Here is a 17,489-nt window from a genome sequence, read left to right as displayed (position 1 = left end):
CCTTTTATCTCATGCCACAGCAAAGAACTAAGACCCTATAAAGAAGACCCTGAACCCACCGAATGACCGATATCGTGGCTCTCTACATTTTAAAAAACCGTTCGCGGTAGGTAAGCACGGACCAAGGAAAGGATGACCAGGGTGGGGGCAGCACCCCAACCCACCCCCAAAAACGAAACCGAAGTATCTCGGTATCTCGTGTGTGTGTCAGTATAATAACTGCGGGCAGTTTTAAGCGTGGTAGAGAAGGCGGGATGTCGCTTCTCGGGACAGGGCGGCTAAACGGGACGGGGGGGCAGGCGGGGGGGGGATTCGGCTCCAGACCCAGAAAAGGTGGAGGGGAAGGTGCAGCTCCCTTTCCCTCAACAGAGTCCCCTGGGGGGGACGGACACCCCCCGCCCGCCCTCGACCTTCCCACCTCAGCCCTGGGGGGAGTCTCGGCCGCGGCAGGCCCGGGAAGGAGGGGGCGGCGTCCCGAGACACTTGCCTCTTCCAGGTCGCGGCGTCTCTCAGCCTCCTCGCCCGCTCGCCCAGCCACTGCAGCTGCTGCTTCTCCGGCAGGACCTGCCTCCGCCCTCCTTCCTCCTCGGAGCGCCCACCTCGAGGCTTCTCCCAGGCCCCGCGGCGGGAGGAGGAGGAGGAGAGAGAGAGAAACAGAGAGGAGGAAGCGCCCTTCTCCACCGGCCAGGCCTACCTACCTCGCCCACCCCGGCCCAGGCGTAAGGGCCGGGCCAAGTGCCCCGGAAGTAAAGGGGCGGGGAAGGAGCGAATGCCGACGCTTCCCTGGCGACCCTCGCGGGGCCCGGAGGAATCCCTCGCTGCTGCTCTCTTGCCCCGCCATGCGCGCGTCCTCCTTCCCCGCTTCGTTAAAATAAAAGATATTTATACACACACACACACACACACACACACACACACACAGAGGAAGCAGTGCATTTCTTTCTTCCCTTAGTATTGTTTCTTCTGACTGCCTTTTGGGTGTGGGGGTCGGGACAGCCTTTGTAATTTTTTATTTTTTTTAATGCCTCGAAATTGTATTTACGCGGGAAGGCGGCCTAGAAATACTGGACTGCAAAACAGACATAAACATAAAAAGGGCGTTAAACTCCACATGGCGCACTACTGAGGCTGACTGTAGGTTAATCGCAGGTGTGTGGAGGTAGGCTGTTTTCCCCCAAACCTGGGTCTTCCCCCCCCCAGCTGTTTTTTGGACTACAGCTCCCATCATCCCTAGCTAGCAGGAACAGTGGCCAGGGATGATGGGAATTGTAATCCAAAGAACAGCTGGAGACCCAAGTTGGGGAAAAGCTGCCTGGCTACTCTGGCGAGAGAAAATGCGCTTTTTATACATGCCAAAAAGGTATTCCAGTCACATAGCCCAAGACAGGCTTGGGCGTTCAGATTCTGCTCCACAGCTGAGCCTTGACTGATGAAGCAGCCCTTCCCTTGCTTAGCAGGGATCTCCCATTCTCATCCTTGCTTAATTTTGGGAGCAAAAATAAAGTACTCTTTCCCAGCTGTATCGATAAGGAGACTTGGAGAACTAAACATGTTCTGAGACATTTCCCTTTAGCAACATCAAAGGGTACTGGCCTACTATGGATTTCAGAACTTTCACTGTATTTATCTTTTTAAAAATAATATTAGAGTTTAATGCTATGCATACTTGCATGGGAATGAATCCCAGAAAACTCAATAGGACTTTTATCCCAAAAACATTGACCTGTAATTTCAATTAATTTCCCTAAAATTGTTCACATGGGAATAATAAATCTCTTTCCCTAATGTACAAATGGGACTGCAAAATCAATGTATTATCTATAACCTATATATCCAATAGCTAGCATATGGGCTGGGAACTACAAATTCACAAGTGTTCAACTACTTAGGAATTGGAACAAGTCATAAGATAGATACAGGAAAAGTATAGTAGTTAAACTTGGAAAATATCTGGGCACAGTGCAAAGGTATTGCATAGGAACACAGAAAGCAGCTTTATGCTGAATCTACATAGCTCAGCCCCACCACACTGAGTGGTAGCAACCTGAAAAACATGGTTTCAGATGGGACATTTCCAGCCCACTTGGAGGTGCTGGGAATTGAATATAGGACATTCTACATACCAAACAAGTGCTCTAAGGTTTCACCTACACAAGATAATGCAATTTATGTCCACAATGCTGTTCCAAATTAAGTTTTTCTCTTTCCTTTAATAGGCTAATCTCTGAGCTAATTCTCATGTATTTACTTTTCTTGTTCACGCCCTTTGGGATTTGTATGTTTAGATTTTTGTTTTTTGTGGCTAAGTAACTTAAAAATATTACATGTGTGTCATGCAACTCATATACACAGTTGGCACAACATCCTGAATTATGAGACCCAGGGAGCAAACACAACAAAGACTTGTGGCCCCTTAAAGATTAGCAAATTAGATGTGGCATAAGTCTTCATGGGCTGGATCCCACTTCATTACATGTAGTAAGTGTGGTAGTTATATATCCTCTGAATGCAAAATGGAAGGCATATTAAGGAATGCAGTTAATGGGTTAATTCCACTAGCGAGGAAGGAGCTGACTTACTCCTGAGATGCACCTTGTTGAATCTCATGACTTACTTATCAGGGTTGGTTTGGGGTCAGTTGTTATCAGAAAAGGGTGGGTCGCTGCAGAACTGTGGAGTTACCTAAACACTTTGAGAAGAACTTGTCTCAGAAGACTTGGGAGAATTGCCAGACTTCAGGACTCCAAAATCTAAGCTGTTGCACAACTGTGTGCATCAGAACTCATACCTATTGATAGCTTTATCATTCATTAATGTGTCTGTAGAGTAAGTAATAGAACCCTGCCTGGAACCCTGGAAAGCTACTACGAGTTAGTGTGTAGACAATACGGACTGAAATAAATGGGCCAATACTGTGGTCTGACTGAGCATAGTGTAGCTTCAGAAGGTCCAAGGCTGTTGTGCAAGATCAGAATCGCCACATGCACCCTGTCGTGTCTCTATAAAACTTTTTTAAGGGAGCAAAAAGTTATCCAATAATGAAACTGTCTGAACAATAGAGGGGTTTTTTAATAAAAATGCATGAATCACAGCAGGCCTTATCTTAGGATTCCTCCTTATGTGGAAGTTTGAGAAATACCTTTCTAAAAAATGATGTCTGCTGCCACAAGCAATTTTTGTAACTTTCTGAATTAAAAATAATTTGTGTTTTTAAAAATCTGCTATAGACTCGGACAATGTAGTCTATTTAAGAATCAATTGTGCTTGCATTTGGCTTTCATATGTTAAGTTGCTTTTGATTTATAGAAGCTATCAATTTTTCTTGTAGTAAACCTTGAGTTCTTGGTATTTCATGTAAAAGAGTTTTATGTCAAACCTTTTCCCTTCCATCTTTGGGGAAACTGTTTAAGTGTTTCAACACCTGAATACAAATACATTTTACCTGCAGAAAATGCTGTGTCATTAATCTGTCATAACTAAATACATCAACCACCACCACAATATGATTAAGTTCTTTATTGTTTATGAGGAAAACTGCAGAATTAACTTGGAAGAACACCATACCATGCTACCACATACTGCACAGTCACCAAGGAAGTATTTTTTGCTGAATGACATCAACATAAATATTGTAAGCATTTGGGTATATTATCACATAGCTTCAATAACTACTTAAATTTCTCAATACGTGCCCATTTTTAGAGTCACGAGAACAAAGCTACATTACATTTCAACACCCCCAACATATAAAAGTTTCCCATTTCTTTAGCTCCAACAGAATTGTCTTTTTTGTTGTTGTAAAGAATGGGACAGAGTTGTCCTCTAGGCAGCATAGAATACAGCATAAAAGGTAAGAAGAGTTCACCAAAAGTTGAAATTCCTTGTGCACAATCCAGGCTAAACTAAACACTCTTAAGGTTGATCGATTTCAAATTCAAGAGAAATTTAAGTGCTTGACTTGCCCTTTGGAATTAACGGATCTCAAAATGCTTAACTAGGCTGAATTATGCCCTTCATACATTATACAGAACATCTATGCATTCTCAACAAGAGCTTTCTTCATATACAATTGCAGAGTGAGAGAGGCTGATAAGACTATAGTGTTGCAGGAGTACGACTTTCAGCACTTGTGGTTATGTACCTTATAATATCTTGTTGCCCACGTATATATACTGTTTGCTGTTGATTATATGAAGCTGAGTTGTTGGATATTAGAGAATCCCATGAATGAAAACCACCTGGTATTGATAACAGACACTGAATCTTGAATATTAACATATCATCATCCTGGACCCCATGATACAGTTACTTCTACAATAATATAATACATGTAATGATAAAACTTTCCCCCACAGACAGTTAAAATTAAATACAGTGTGATAAGCTTTTGCTAATTCCATTTTAGCACTATATTAGTGGTAGCTCCAATTCAGTGCCAACTCAGTTACCGACAGATCAGAAAGTACTACAAATAAAATTGTTATGTGCCATATTTTAATGAGTGGTAATTCAAATGTTCCACTGTCTGCAAGAAAATCTATTGGATTCCAGCAGTTGCATATTTTTTCCAAGCCTTCTCAGTTATTGATTTGCAATAAGACACCTATAATAAATGGCATTTAAAAAATGACTTTTTCCCAAGAGGGGAAAAAAACACAAACAAACTGAAAGGCAAACACAGGAACAGCCATTTCATTTTAATGTGCATTTTTACGTACACACACACACAATCCTGATAGCTCAATGACAAAATTAAAAGAATGGTTTTAAAATAAATTTTACTGACTCACTTGGGAGCCAACTGATAATATATTTATTTATATATATATATACATGTATATGTTTAATAACCATGTTTTCTTAGCAGCTAAAAGCTCAATTATAAAAAAGCTCCCACAAATATTCCCTGAAACCACTCAAACTGAAGTTTCCACTCCTGACCAAAATGACTACTTGCTCATCAATGCACATGGGAAGACAGTAAATTCAGTGCAGAGGAACATGATATCCAATGTTGAGGACTGCAGCAGCTTCTTAAAATGACGAGCTCTTGTTTGACCAACAGCAGCGTTGGAAGTGTCTATATTCTCCCAAATAACGCCATCTGTCAATCAGAAAAACAGACTGAGTTAGTTTACGTAAATCCAATGTTTTATTTGCAGATTATGTTAAATTGTTCAGATTTTCAGATTATTATACTGCATTTATTGTTCTGATCTTCACTTTCAACCTCTCAAGGCTTAAATGCATAACATTGTGCCAATCTTCAAGAAAGGAGACCCCTCAGACCCTCATAATTATAGACCCATTAGCCTTCTGGATGTGGCCTCCAAATTATACTCATGCTATCTACTAAACAAAATTCAGGAATGGGACAGTAAACAATCCATCATCCAACACCCAACAGCTCTGAGCACATTAGATGATTTTAAACACACACACATGACAAAAAACCATTGCCCTTTTCCAAAGTACTGTTCACATGTTCAGTGAACCCATGAATGAGGCTGTCCTGTCTAGCAACGCTCTTGACATCTCCCTCTGGCCACAGCCCATGATACCAATGTGTTCGGCAGAACAAATAAAAGGGACACTGTGCATATAAGAGAAGGGTTTCCCAAACCTTGGTCTCCAGCAGTTTTTGGACTACAGTTCCTATCATCCCTGACTACTGGTCCTGATAGCTAGGGATGGTGGGAGTTGTAGTCCAAAAACAGCTGGACAGCCAAGTATGGGAAACCCTGATATAGAGGGACAGGCAAGTATTATCCAATTCAGCCCTGCTCCCCACTCACATGCTCACTAAAAGCACAAACAATACTTCTGAAGAGGGCTCATGAGTCCTGGTTTTCTTTTCAGTTGTGTGACAGTCAGAAGGCAACGCAAACACTGCTTGCAACAGGTGGCTAAACAATTATACTTATTATAAGAATATAGTACCTTATTGCTAAGTAGTAGTGTGTTTGTCAACACAAGGTGTTGAGAGTTGTTTCCTGTCCTGGACTATTAAATCCATCAATCAAGTTTTTGTTACAATCATCTATGCTGACACTTTCACTTGATAATTTTGGGTAAGTGGCTTGGCCAGTAAAATCTAGTAGATCCTGAAGAGCCTTCCCATTATTTGAGCCATTTTGGTCCAAAGAAACACCAGGCATAATTTCATTCAATGGTGAAAACTCAGGAATAGATATAAGCTCTTCTTTTGAAGCAGGACTGTTTAAAAAAAGAGAGAGTGAAAACCAGGTTACTAACATGTATGTTGCATGAAATTCATGACAATGAAAATCTCAGATGATAAAAGAGTGATTTCAGCTCATCTATTTTACAGTAGGCAGATAATGAATGGCAGATAACTCAAGGTTGCAACCCTAGACAACTTACCTTGAAGAAAGCACTATTTGACACAGTAGGAATTGCTTCTGAGTAAACATGCATAGGATCAGGCTGCAGAATGCATTTTGTTCCTTTGTACACCATAGTTAAGAGCATCAAATATTGGTTCACAGATGCCCGTGGAAGGGAAGGAATGACAAAAGAATTGGAAGAAACATAGAACACAGCATGTTTCATTAAAGGATAAATGAAACTTTCAAATTAGGGCCAGGATACAAATTACTTTAGGTATTTATTTGTGCAAATTCAGCAAGATTTAAAATAATAGTATTTTTTTGAGAAGCATATCCCTGAACCATATCATACAAAAACACAAATCTAAAGCAGCAGCAGGCACATGTAACAAATTGTGTGTTTCTTTGGATCCTGACTAAGATTATTTTTAAATGGTTATGTACCTCACATCCATAGACTGAACTTCATCTGTTGAATCATCAATGCTATTTGATTTCCCATCCATTGGGTTCAGCTGAATAAGGCCCATAAATGGCTTAAGTCCATTAGAAAATACATCATGAGGGAAAGAGTCAGACACAGCACATCCCAGGCCTTTATCATCTTTGCAGCTTGTTAGTCCATTCATTTCTATGAAAAGGATGTCATGAGGAAATGTGATTGTAAAAGCAACAAGACAAGAAGTCATTGGTGAAAGCGAGCCACATATTTATTCCTACACTTAATGCAGGATTTGTTCTCTAGGAAATGCAATTAAATATCATTGCCTGAAAGATGAAAATATGTAAGCTTGATGTTTCACATGGGAAGCCTGAGATGTTGCAATTCAGTATGTGAGAGCCCTGAAGGTTCTCCACCAATAGGCAGGGGAAAAGAGGAAATCACATTTAGTAAAGGTGGCAGCCAGCTGCTCTCCTCATTATTGGGTTATAGACAACTAAGATACTCAGAGTAAACCCACTGAAATTAATGGAATTAAGTCCAACAATTCCAATGGGTCTACTCCAGGTACAACTTTGCTGGCTATCTGCCATGTCTAGCAGCTTATTTTCCCATTTCCCATCCCCCCTTTCAACAGGGGAATTTGTAGAAAAATAGTCACTAAGAATAAAAGTGGGGGAAACAATTAGAGGTTGGAAAAGGATAGAGAGCAGTTGTGTATTATTTCTATCCCCTGTGTTGTTGTCTTTTTGGGCTGCGCATGTGATAAAGCGGAGCCATACTAGAGTGAAGGCATTCTTTTCTATTCCACCCCACATCAGTTTCAGCTTATTGGTTAGCTTTTCTAGTAAGGCTGTCTCCCATACCACTTGATACCAGTGTTCCATGTTTATTCCTGACAAGTCCCTCCAGTGTCTGGGTATGATGTTTATGGCTACTGAGAGTGGGTGGGTTATGAGCTCTTTACAGTGTGAGTGGCATGCCCACTCAAGCTAACTTTATGAGGTTTAATATTAAGAAGAAGTAAAACAATGTAAATAGCAAAACTAGCAAACACACATGAGAAGCAGGCCAAAATGACTACGTGTCTGCCAGAACTATGGGCAGGCCAAACGCTTGAACTTTCAGGAAGTATTGCCCAAAATAGGAACAATCTAGCAGGCTTCACTGAAGCATGGATTTTGGAAGGCAATCAATACATAATTTAATACCAATACAGTGTTGTTTTTTACCTGCTTGATTGATAGCAGGCGGCTTTGGCTGTTTGTCCAGATTTAAAGATGATGGCACATCCAGCTGAATGTCTTCCTTCTGCATCAAACATGTAAAATTCACTGACTGCAGACCTTTCCAGAGGCGCAGCTGAACATTTATATCTTACCAGCTATACTTTGCTCAAAATGTTTTATACATACCCCCACACAGCTTGTAACAAAAGATTCTTAATCTCTTATTGTAGCATTCTCTATAAACATGGCGGAAGCAGACAAAGGGAAAACAATGGCTGCAGAAGGAGATGGGTGAGAACTTCCAGCAAGATCCTTGTATCATGTCTGTATTATCTGCTCCAGGGTGGGAAAGGGAAGCAGTCTCTAAGCCCTTGTACCAACACTAGTTCCCTGGGAACCTTAGATCTTTACTATGGGCACTGCAGGTTGGTATCTATGCAGATCAGAGATGCCCTGCCCACGGGCCAGATTCTCTGACAATTTTTTTTTTAAGCAAAGCTCAATCAAGGTGCTCTGTGGGAAGGGAGGAGGTGACAAGGGTTTAAAATAGCTAAAGCCCCTGTTTTTTCTCTCTCATGTCGCTTGGACTAATAACTGCAGAAGCAACAGCCATTTGATCCAGGTAGTTCCTCCCTTCACCAATCAGGCTTGCGAGGATAACAAGCAAAATGTACCCCAGCCAGCTCTTCAGTTATTTGCACAGTAGTACTAATTGCTTTGGTCTTTGACCATTACTCTTGAAGAGCCTATCATTTAACCAAGTATGTAGAATAAAGTAGGAGCAGTAAGCGATTAAGAGTCAAACTACATGTTACGTCCAGTTATGCGTTTCTTCCTGCCCTGTTTTGTTTGTGTTACTGAAAAGTAGTCACAAGTGGCTGCAGCTGAGAAAAAGCAGAATGGGAGGGAGGAGGGGACAGCTCAAATACTTCTGTTCCTGCCCTCTCTAAGTTGCTTTCCTCCATGTAGCAGGGGAGGGAAATGCTGTGTGAACTGTGTACTTTGGAACTAAGATAGAAGGCACAATGCACTTGTTTTCATCTCTCCCCCTTAGAGGCATTAAGAAAGGTAGTATTTGCCATTATGTTGCCCCATGTTTGCACATATTTGGTTTCTTCTGCTGTTTATATGAGAGAGAAACAATTGTGACCCTTCTAAGAGGGCCCAAAGTGGCCACTTATATTACAAATGAAGATTAATCTTCAGATTTCTGGGGCAATGGCATTTATTGTATGTTGAACTACATAATTCTACACTTCCAAGGAAAGGAAGGAAATTCTGTTCCACACCTTGATTTCTGGTGTTTCGCTTTTTCTTGTCCTTTTCATTATTTCATCTATTCTCTGAAAAGAAAAAGAAAATGATTATGTTTTTTATTATTCTTTGCCTTCCAAAACTGAAAGTGCTAAGCTAACTGAGATTGCATCAATATATAGCACAGAAGAAATATCTCCCCATTCTACAGACATGTGAGGCTCGAATAAGGTAATAAATCTTGGGCTGGCCACATAAGGCAATGTCACCAAGTCATATTTCTGAATCACTGCTGTTAGAATCTTCCAATATGGTTCTCTTTAATATGGTTCATCTATGTAGTGAAAATGCAATGGCAAGTCACCAGTGCCAACAATTTCATACCATCTGGTTAAAGACAATTGCCAAACATGTAACAGAGTAAATAACTTTTAACTCTGCTTTTGTTAGAGTAGCCTTTCCCAACCAACTTTGGGTCCCCAGATGGTGTTGGACTACAATTCCCATCATCCCTAGCTAGCAAGCCAGTAGTTAGAGATGAGGGGAGTTGTAGTCCAGCAACATACGGGGACCCAAGTTGGAAAAGGATGTGTTTGAGACTGCGTAGGATTATTACAGCCATGATCCTATACAGAAAGGTTGCAACTGGTAGGCAGATCCCATGCATACCAATTGGCTGCTCCCAAATCTGAAGAGGATCATAATTTTGAACAGAATAATGAACAATTACATTTGACATTAGGAGCTCAACTACATCATCAAGCTTTTCTCTTGTCTAGGATACCTTTAATTTAGAGATGCATTTGATAAACTTATGAGGACAAAAGTAACAATGCTGTCACCCATGATATGGACAAATTCTCTACCTTCTTTCGCTCCAGTCTTTCTTGCTCTATCTGCTGCATGATTTGTTCCCTTTCCATACGCAGATGCTCAGCCGCCTCCCGGGCCTTCGCTTCTGCTGCTTCTTTCTAATTAAACACACATAAGCCACCAAAAAATAAACCACCTTATTCATTCCATCACAGACAACTTTCCAGACTCCAGAAAATGTGAGTGAACAGTATTTCCCTAAAATATAGCACCAAAGCTTTCTGCTAGGGTTTCGTGTCTGTGCGAGATATTTTTTCCTGAATGGTTGTGGTTCCACTCATCTTCCCATGTGGGTCTGCTGGACTGTAGTGGACGTAGACTAGCTAGTGCCACCAGTTCCCAGAAAGGTATAAGAACACAGGGAGCTGCCTTCTAGCAATTTAGAGCGCTAGTCGAATTACTTCAGTATTGTCTATACAGACCTAGAGGTGGCTGAGATCGAATCTGGGAAATTTGACATGCAAAGCACATGCTCAACTACTGAGCTATGACAATTCCCAGGTGGCCCTGCAAACCCACCTGGAAAAGGGATTTAAATATGCTCTAAGCAGTACAAAGCCTATCCATACTGATGGAATTGTAGTTAAAAGTCAAAGAGCTAACAGATCTAAGTCAGGACATATAGTTAGCATTTAGCATGTATGTCATTTTAAAGGGCAGTAACTATAGGCACCTGAGGTTTAACACTTTCTACATAATGTGTGACATGCTTAATAATGCTGAACTTAGATCAATGGCAGAGGACATGTCTTGCATACAGATGTCTGCATTTTAAACCCCAAAGTATTGAAATGATAATGGATCACGGGAGATGGATAACGGAAAGATCTGTACATGAGACTTCCAGGAAACCAAGAGCGGTTTAGAGATATGCCAGTGGTCTGACTCTGAATAAAAAGTAACAATGTATGTTCATCTATGATAAACCTACAGAAGCATTACGTACTGCATTTCTGCTTTTTACAAAACATATTATTCTGAAATATTAGGCTCTATTTTGAAAAGGGCTGCATAGTCAAAACACTTCTTAAATAGTACGTATGGTCTTATACCTCCAAAAGGCCATACCTGCATCTCAATCATAGCTTGCAATTCCTTTTCTTGTTTTTCCCTTAGCAGGATTTCTTCTTCCGCTCTCCTCCTAGCTTCCTCCTCCGCTGCTTTCCTAGCTTCTTCCTCTTCACGCCTTCTTTCCTCCTCTCTCTTGCGAGCCTCTTCCTCCCGGCGAATCCTCTCTTCCTCTTCCTTTCTTTTCAGCTCTTCTCTCTCTAGCCTGCAAAGCCACAGAAATACTTATTTTAGGACTGGCAGAGGGAGCTATACCTTGCATAACACTTACATAATGCACATAATTGTGTACTTTTTCATGTTTCCTTGGAAAATGGGAGATGTGCCCTAAGTTTTGGGGGATCCAGTTCTGGGGAATCATGGTTATGGACTCACTATAGTTTAGTTAAGTTAACTAATTCATTCCATGTTAACTTCTCTCTGAAACTGAAACTAATTAAAAGGTCTCTTAACAGCAGCAATGAGAAGCTGTCCAAGTGTGTGCTGTTATTAATGGAGAAGTGGGGATGGGGCAGGGAAAATACCTTTCACGTTCTTCTCTCTCCTGCTTTTCTTTTTCCTCTTGTTCTTTCTGGAGACGAGCTTGGCGCCTCTTCTCTGCTAAAATCCTTGTAGCTTCTTCGGCATCAGTAGTTCCTGCTGCAAGTTTCCCTAAACAGTTTGTTGTTCCGGTTAAAACATTATAGACTGCAGCCCAGGAAACACTGGGCAACCTAAACATTCAGTGGAATTTCACTTCACTTCATTTCTTTAAAGCATTACTAAACCGCTTCATATTCAGAAAAAAACAAAACCTCAAAACAATCAGGAGACAATCAGGTCTTGTATCCACAGCAGTGATCTGAAGAGGAACGACTGCTGGGAGGAGTGTAGAAAGAAGAAATGCCATGGTGCAGCTGGAACAGCAGAACCAGATGCCTTCATCTGCCCCAGCTGTAACAGTCACTTCTATATTGGTCTCTACAGCCACAGCAGGCACTGTGACTTTCAAATGGTTTGACTTCACCCCTGAAGACGCACTCACTCATCCGTTGTCTCCCAAGACAGATGGATGCCAACTAATATAATGTCATTACATGTGTTAATGTAATGTGTGTAAAGCACAGGATTTGATGGACATAGTTAAGGTTGTACTAATAAGTGGCTCCAAATTAGTAAGCAGAGAAGAATATCTAGAAAGTATATCAAGGTAGTTGTATCAAAGTGAAATGAACAACAGCTCTTTCACCCAGGAAACTACCTCAGTTAGTTGTATAAATTAATCCTTTGTTTCACTGTTTAAAAGATAACGTTCATATAGTATTTCTAATTGCACCTGCAATTCATGTTATCTTCAGTAAAGCAGGGCATGTTACTGTATTGAGAGAGGTTGACACCACAGCAAGAAAAAGCACAAGAAATACCCAGGAATCGATGTCAGGCTTTTCAATACGTTTTGCTTACCAATGGTCCAATAGTTTATTCTTGACATTATACCTACTACTAGACCTAACTGAATATTCTATTAAGACTTCTAAAGATACAGTGGTGCCTCGCAAGACGAAATTAATTCGTTCCGCGAGTCTTTTCGTCTTGCGATGTTTTTCGTCTTGCAAAGTACGGTCCGTCGCAACTGCGCCTCTTCAAGCGGCTTTAGGAAAAAAGCGAACAAACTCGCAAGACGTTTTCGTCTTGTGAAGCAAGCCCATAGGGAAAATCGTCTTGCGAAGCGACGCAAAAACCGAAAAACCCTTTCGTCTTGCGCGTTTTTCGTGTTGCGAGGCACCACTGTAAAGGCATTTATGACATCCTCTGGATCAGTGCCAAATTTCCTTTGCCACAAAGATGGAAATGATAGAACTACATATCTGATATATAAGGAGTTAAGAGGTATTACAGAAGAAGCAAAAACAAAACAAAAGCAAAAAGGCAAAAGCAAAAAAGCCACACCTTCACTGCTTTCGGTCTTTCCTGCAGAAGGCAGAGATTTTTCAGTTAGATGTTGGCTTACAGCCTCTTCACCAGGTGACCCTTGGTTTTTCTGACCAGCAGTCTCCCTTTGCTGGTCTTTATGCTTTTCTGCCCTTTTCTTAGGCGTTTCTTGGTTGAGATTTGAAGTGGCACGGTGTTTCACAGGAGAAGCCGGATACTGTTTAGTAGTTTTGGGAGACTGTGGGTAAGTCTTCGTAAGTGTTCTAAAAATAAATTCAAATAAATAATTCAATACTGTATTACCAAGAGATCCCAGGAAGGACAGGTCAATTGTTAACTGATCTTAACCTTGGTTGATTTCTCCCACTTCCCCACTCTTTGCCCTTTTACATCAAATAAAACATTTTATTTTTATTTTATTTTAAAGCTGCAAACATAATAGAGTATGAGGATTAAGTTTGCAAACTGTCTGTTCTTAGGCAAAACAGGACTGTGACCAAAAACATTTGGAAGAAACAAATCATGTGCCAGGCAGCAAATTAGTCTGTTAAAAAAACAGGGAGAGAGAAATTGTGCCAACTGGGATTAACAGCAAATCCATTTCATACTTGTTCACACAAATTACACTGTCATGAGGCAATCTGGTAGGTTCACAAAACATGAAAATACTTGAAGCATTACTCCAGGGAGGAAATTGAGTCTAGGACAAACATACCCTGGGCTTGTATCAATACACAAGTTTATCTCATCTTGTTTGTGTGAGAATATGCCCTAACAATTAAGCAAAGACACCACTGCACATTTTCTGTGGTCTATATTGAGTTCAGTATTTTGCAGGTCAATTCTATCCAGTGATGCAGACTGATCAATGAACTGTTGTGCTGCAGTATTACATTTTGTGCTTGTTTTGCTGTTGTTATCTGTCTGTTGAAAACTTCAGTAAAAATAATTCAAAGAGGGAGACACTGTAGAATACATTTAAAGAACTTCTGAATTTATATTATCTGTTTTTGACTGGGAACACAGTTTGGTACATTTACTATTTTAAAGTAATCAGTACTACTTTTAAGTGAGATTTTTGTTTTGTTTTGTCCAGTCAGCTGATTCTATAGATTTTTGTAGACACCACCCTATTACTAAATATCTATACCACTTTCTGACTCAGCTCTAATTTCAGGCAGATAAACTTCTTTGTCCCTTTTGTCCTCTAGTCAGCATTTCTTGGTTTCCAATTAACCCTTTATTTTCTGTTTATGAACCTTTTGGCTATATATACCGTATTTTTTGCACCATAACACTCACTTTTTTCCTCCTAGAAAGTAAGGGGAAATGTCTGTGCGTGTTATGGAGCGAATGCCTGCGGGTGGCGGGGGGATCTGCTGCAGTCGTGAGCAGAGGATCCATGGTTCCCCTTCCTTCCCTCCTCCGTGGTTACAAAGCATGGATCCACATGGATCCTCAGGATTTTTGCATTGGGCTACTCCAAACTCACTGTCAGATCACATGTCTGTGGCCACAGCATGAACCACAAAAATCATATATCCACTATTTCGTTTAGAATATTTTTTTTCTTGTTTTCCTCCTCTAAAAACTACGTGCGTGTTATGGTCTGGTGCGTGTTATAGAGCGAAAAATACAGTACATCTTTCCCTCCTTTTTACTTTTTTCTTTACTATGCTATTCGCTTTATCAAAGCGCTTCTTGCAGGAAGTAACATAATAGCTTGTTCACCTTGCTTATGTATGAGCTATTTCTCTCTCTTTCTTTTCCAAACAAAATTGCCTTGGAAAATAACCTTTACAAATTTTGTGAGGATCTAAAGTACTGCACTGCCAGTTCAATGTATCCAGCAGGAATGTTAGTCAGTCTGCTGTTCAAGAGCAGCGGCAGCAGCAGCAACACTCTCGTGCAATGCTCTATTGCCAGTTAGTTTTGATAGGCACTTTTGAGAGGATATCCAAGCAAGCTCTGCCTATATGCCCTCAGTGGCAACATTCCAGCTGTTGGCCACTTTAAACCCTTACATGACTACCCTCTAACTGGTTCCACATCCATAGAATTGGCTATTCCTTACTTCTGCTACTTTTATGCTCTTCCCCTCCATCTGATGTAGGTGATGATCCTAAGCTAGTACAGTGGTACCTCGGGTTACATACGCTTCAGGTTACAGACTCCACTAACCCAGAAATAGTACCTCGAGTTAAGAACTTTGCTTCAGGATGAGAACAGAAATCCTGCTCCGGCGGCGCGGCAGCAGCAGGAGGCCCCATTAGCTAAAGTGGTGCTTCAGGTTAAGAACAGTTTAAGGTTAAGAACAGACCTCCGGAACGAATTAAGTACTTAACCCGAGGTACCACTGTACCATTATTTTCTGTGATATAGTTGGACTATGTGCATTAAATCAGTGGTTTTACAACTAATTAAGGGTACAATCATAAAAATAAATTTGTTTGTAGATTTTAACAGTCCTCCTCAGCGAACATTATTTTAACCCAGGCCAGACTCCAAGTTTGTGGGTCCTAGACAGGCCATGCTCAGCAACCCACCCACCCCCTCACCCGGTGTCAACCAACCCAACACTACCTGTCCTCTCTTGCCTGGAAGTGCAAGTTTACATAGCAGTGGCTGGTTCATTACAAGTTTACATAGCAGTGGCTGGTTCATTATAAGTCACATGAATGCAAGGAGAGGATGGAGCAGCACTCATTTTCTGCTCACAGGCTCCAGGCCATGACACAACTTTGCCAGGTAAACCTGCAACCAAGCCCATGTGAGCAGGATGGGGCGGCTGACAGCCTCCTCATCTCATGCATAAGTAGGTTTACCCAGTGGTGGCAGTGGCCTGTGATGGACTGCCACCAGGTAAACTGATGAAGGAGTGGCGCCGTGAGTAACGTCCAAAGCGTTCTGAGCCATTGGAAGTGAGTGGCTGTTCCCAGAAAAGTGTCAGTTCTATTGCTAACAGACAAATGTAATCAAGCTAAGTGACGAATCTTGCTTACTCATCTATGCCCTCAAAATATAATAAGACACTTTATTGGCAACCTAGGCATTTCTAAAGAATTTGGGCCAGGATTGACTTGGGAAATATTCCGTAGCAACAGATGTTCAACATGCTACAGAACAAACGAAAAAGTAAAAAGTGATTCAACATGATTAGAATCCTGTGTTCAGGAAATTGCTGGTTTCCTCTTCAGATATATTATGATAATGAAACTGATGACTTTAAGACTGGCATTTTTCTCTTGAAAACCGCCTATGTCCTCCCTTCTTTCCCCTGCATCAGACTGCTCATTGAAGCAGAGGGGAAACTGCATTTTGATGAATTCCGTCCCTAATTTTCCCACTGGCTGCTTTAGGGACAAGGGGAAGGCTGAAGCGACTGTGAGGGAGGATGGGGAAAAGGGTGGCCAATCAGATTTTGCTGAATTGTCTTACTTAGGAGTTGCAGGTGAACCTGATCGCTTGGACATGGCTGCTGGAGAATCAGATCTTCTAAGAGGAGATCCCAAACCAGATGATGTGCCAGGGGTCGTGGGCCGCTTCTCCTTCTTTTTCTTCTCATTCTTAAAAAAGAAGACGATGAAAGACAGGTACTTTTGACATCTGATGAAACAGATTTAGCACAGATACCCACAAACAGACTTGTATGTACAAACCAAAATTGTATTTTAATTTTTTTAAACAAGTTTTGTGAAAGCTTGCAACAGTTCCCCCCCTATGGCCATCAAAGCTCCACTAAATCTTTATATATACACACAAATATAATATACAATATATATATTAGATAATCAAAATACTGCAGTGGCAAAGTAGTTCAGTTAAGTGCCCTTGCATAGAGTTCTCTCAGGGTATTTTACAAGCAATGGTCAAGATCCAAAGTATCATATAGAAACCCAAGCAGGGCAACCTGCTTTTGAAATTGAGCAGAATTTTTAAAAGCCGTTTGCTATTTGTGAAATGTTGGGGGTGCGGAAGTCAAACATGCTACTGGTGTAGCCGCAATGCTCTGAAATACAAGAGAAGATGCAGAGGGACCTTAATAAAATATATAAATCCCACCCTCCCAACTGCTGCTGTGTTTCTTGGTCAACAAAACAAACTGGAGTTATAACAAGGTTTGGGAGGAAGTATCAACTTGTGACTATTAGTAATACTTCTGCAGAATTTTTGAAGGAAGCTTAAGTTCTGGGGAATCTGAAGGGTGGGTCAGAGACTTAGCATCTCACATTCTTATTTTAGTGTTTTACAAGTGAAAGCAACTTATTCCATTATGTAAGAACTTTCGAATGGTCAAGTGATATCTTCTGATGTCCAAAATTCTACAGTACATTGAAGAAAGCAATGTTTATTTAATTTACT

The 17,489-nt window shown here is 41.0% G+C and overlaps 2 protein-coding genes across 16 annotated transcripts in view; both read right to left on the bottom strand.

Annotated features, from left to right (window-relative positions):
• The window catches only part of BCLAF3 (BCLAF1 and THRAP3 family member 3), a 31,287-nt gene extending 30,540 nt beyond the window's left edge, over window positions 1–747 (bottom strand). Inside the window, exon 1 of one of the 4 annotated variants that reach the window (XM_053387107.1) lies at window positions 488–747. The gene's annotated coding sequence lies outside the window, so the exon portion shown is untranslated. The remainder of the gene's footprint in view (window positions 1–487) is intronic. The other 3 variants (XM_053387104.1, XM_053387106.1, XM_053387105.1) reach the window with 3 other exon arrangements.
• A 2,754-nt stretch (window positions 748–3,501) lies between these two features.
• MAP7D2 (MAP7 domain containing 2) overlaps window positions 3,502–17,489 on the bottom strand; it is a 50,622-nt gene continuing 36,634 nt past the window's right edge. For 11 of the 12 annotated variants that reach the window (XM_053387083.1, XM_053387084.1, XM_053387085.1 and 8 more), the window contains 10 exons: window positions 16,566–16,693; window positions 13,146–13,390; window positions 11,741–11,867; window positions 11,217–11,421; window positions 10,142–10,246; window positions 9,311–9,364; window positions 8,025–8,103; window positions 6,795–6,981; window positions 5,941–6,216; window positions 3,502–5,104 (listed from right to left, as the gene is read on the bottom strand). In XM_053387083.1, the coding sequence (XP_053243058.1) occupies window positions 5,967–6,216; window positions 6,795–6,981; window positions 8,025–8,103; window positions 9,311–9,364; window positions 10,142–10,246; window positions 11,217–11,421; window positions 11,741–11,867; window positions 13,146–13,390; window positions 16,566–16,693 (1,380 nt within the window). In that variant the 3' untranslated portion in view covers window positions 3,502–5,104; window positions 5,941–5,966. Of the gene's footprint in view, window positions 5,105–5,940; window positions 6,217–6,384; window positions 6,468–6,794; window positions 6,982–8,024; window positions 8,104–9,310; window positions 9,365–10,141; window positions 10,247–11,216; window positions 11,422–11,740; window positions 11,868–13,145; window positions 13,391–16,565; window positions 16,694–17,489 lie in introns of those variants that run through there. The other variant, XR_008330262.1, reaches the window with a different exon arrangement.

The sequence above is a fragment of the Podarcis raffonei genome, chromosome 4 (assembly GCF_027172205.1).
Source record: "Podarcis raffonei isolate rPodRaf1 chromosome 4, rPodRaf1.pri, whole genome shotgun sequence".
Lineage (NCBI taxonomy): Eukaryota > Metazoa > Chordata > Lepidosauria > Squamata > Lacertidae > Podarcis > Podarcis raffonei.
Note: the sequence above shows the minus strand (reverse complement) of the source record. Positions and strands in the feature narration are given on the sequence as shown.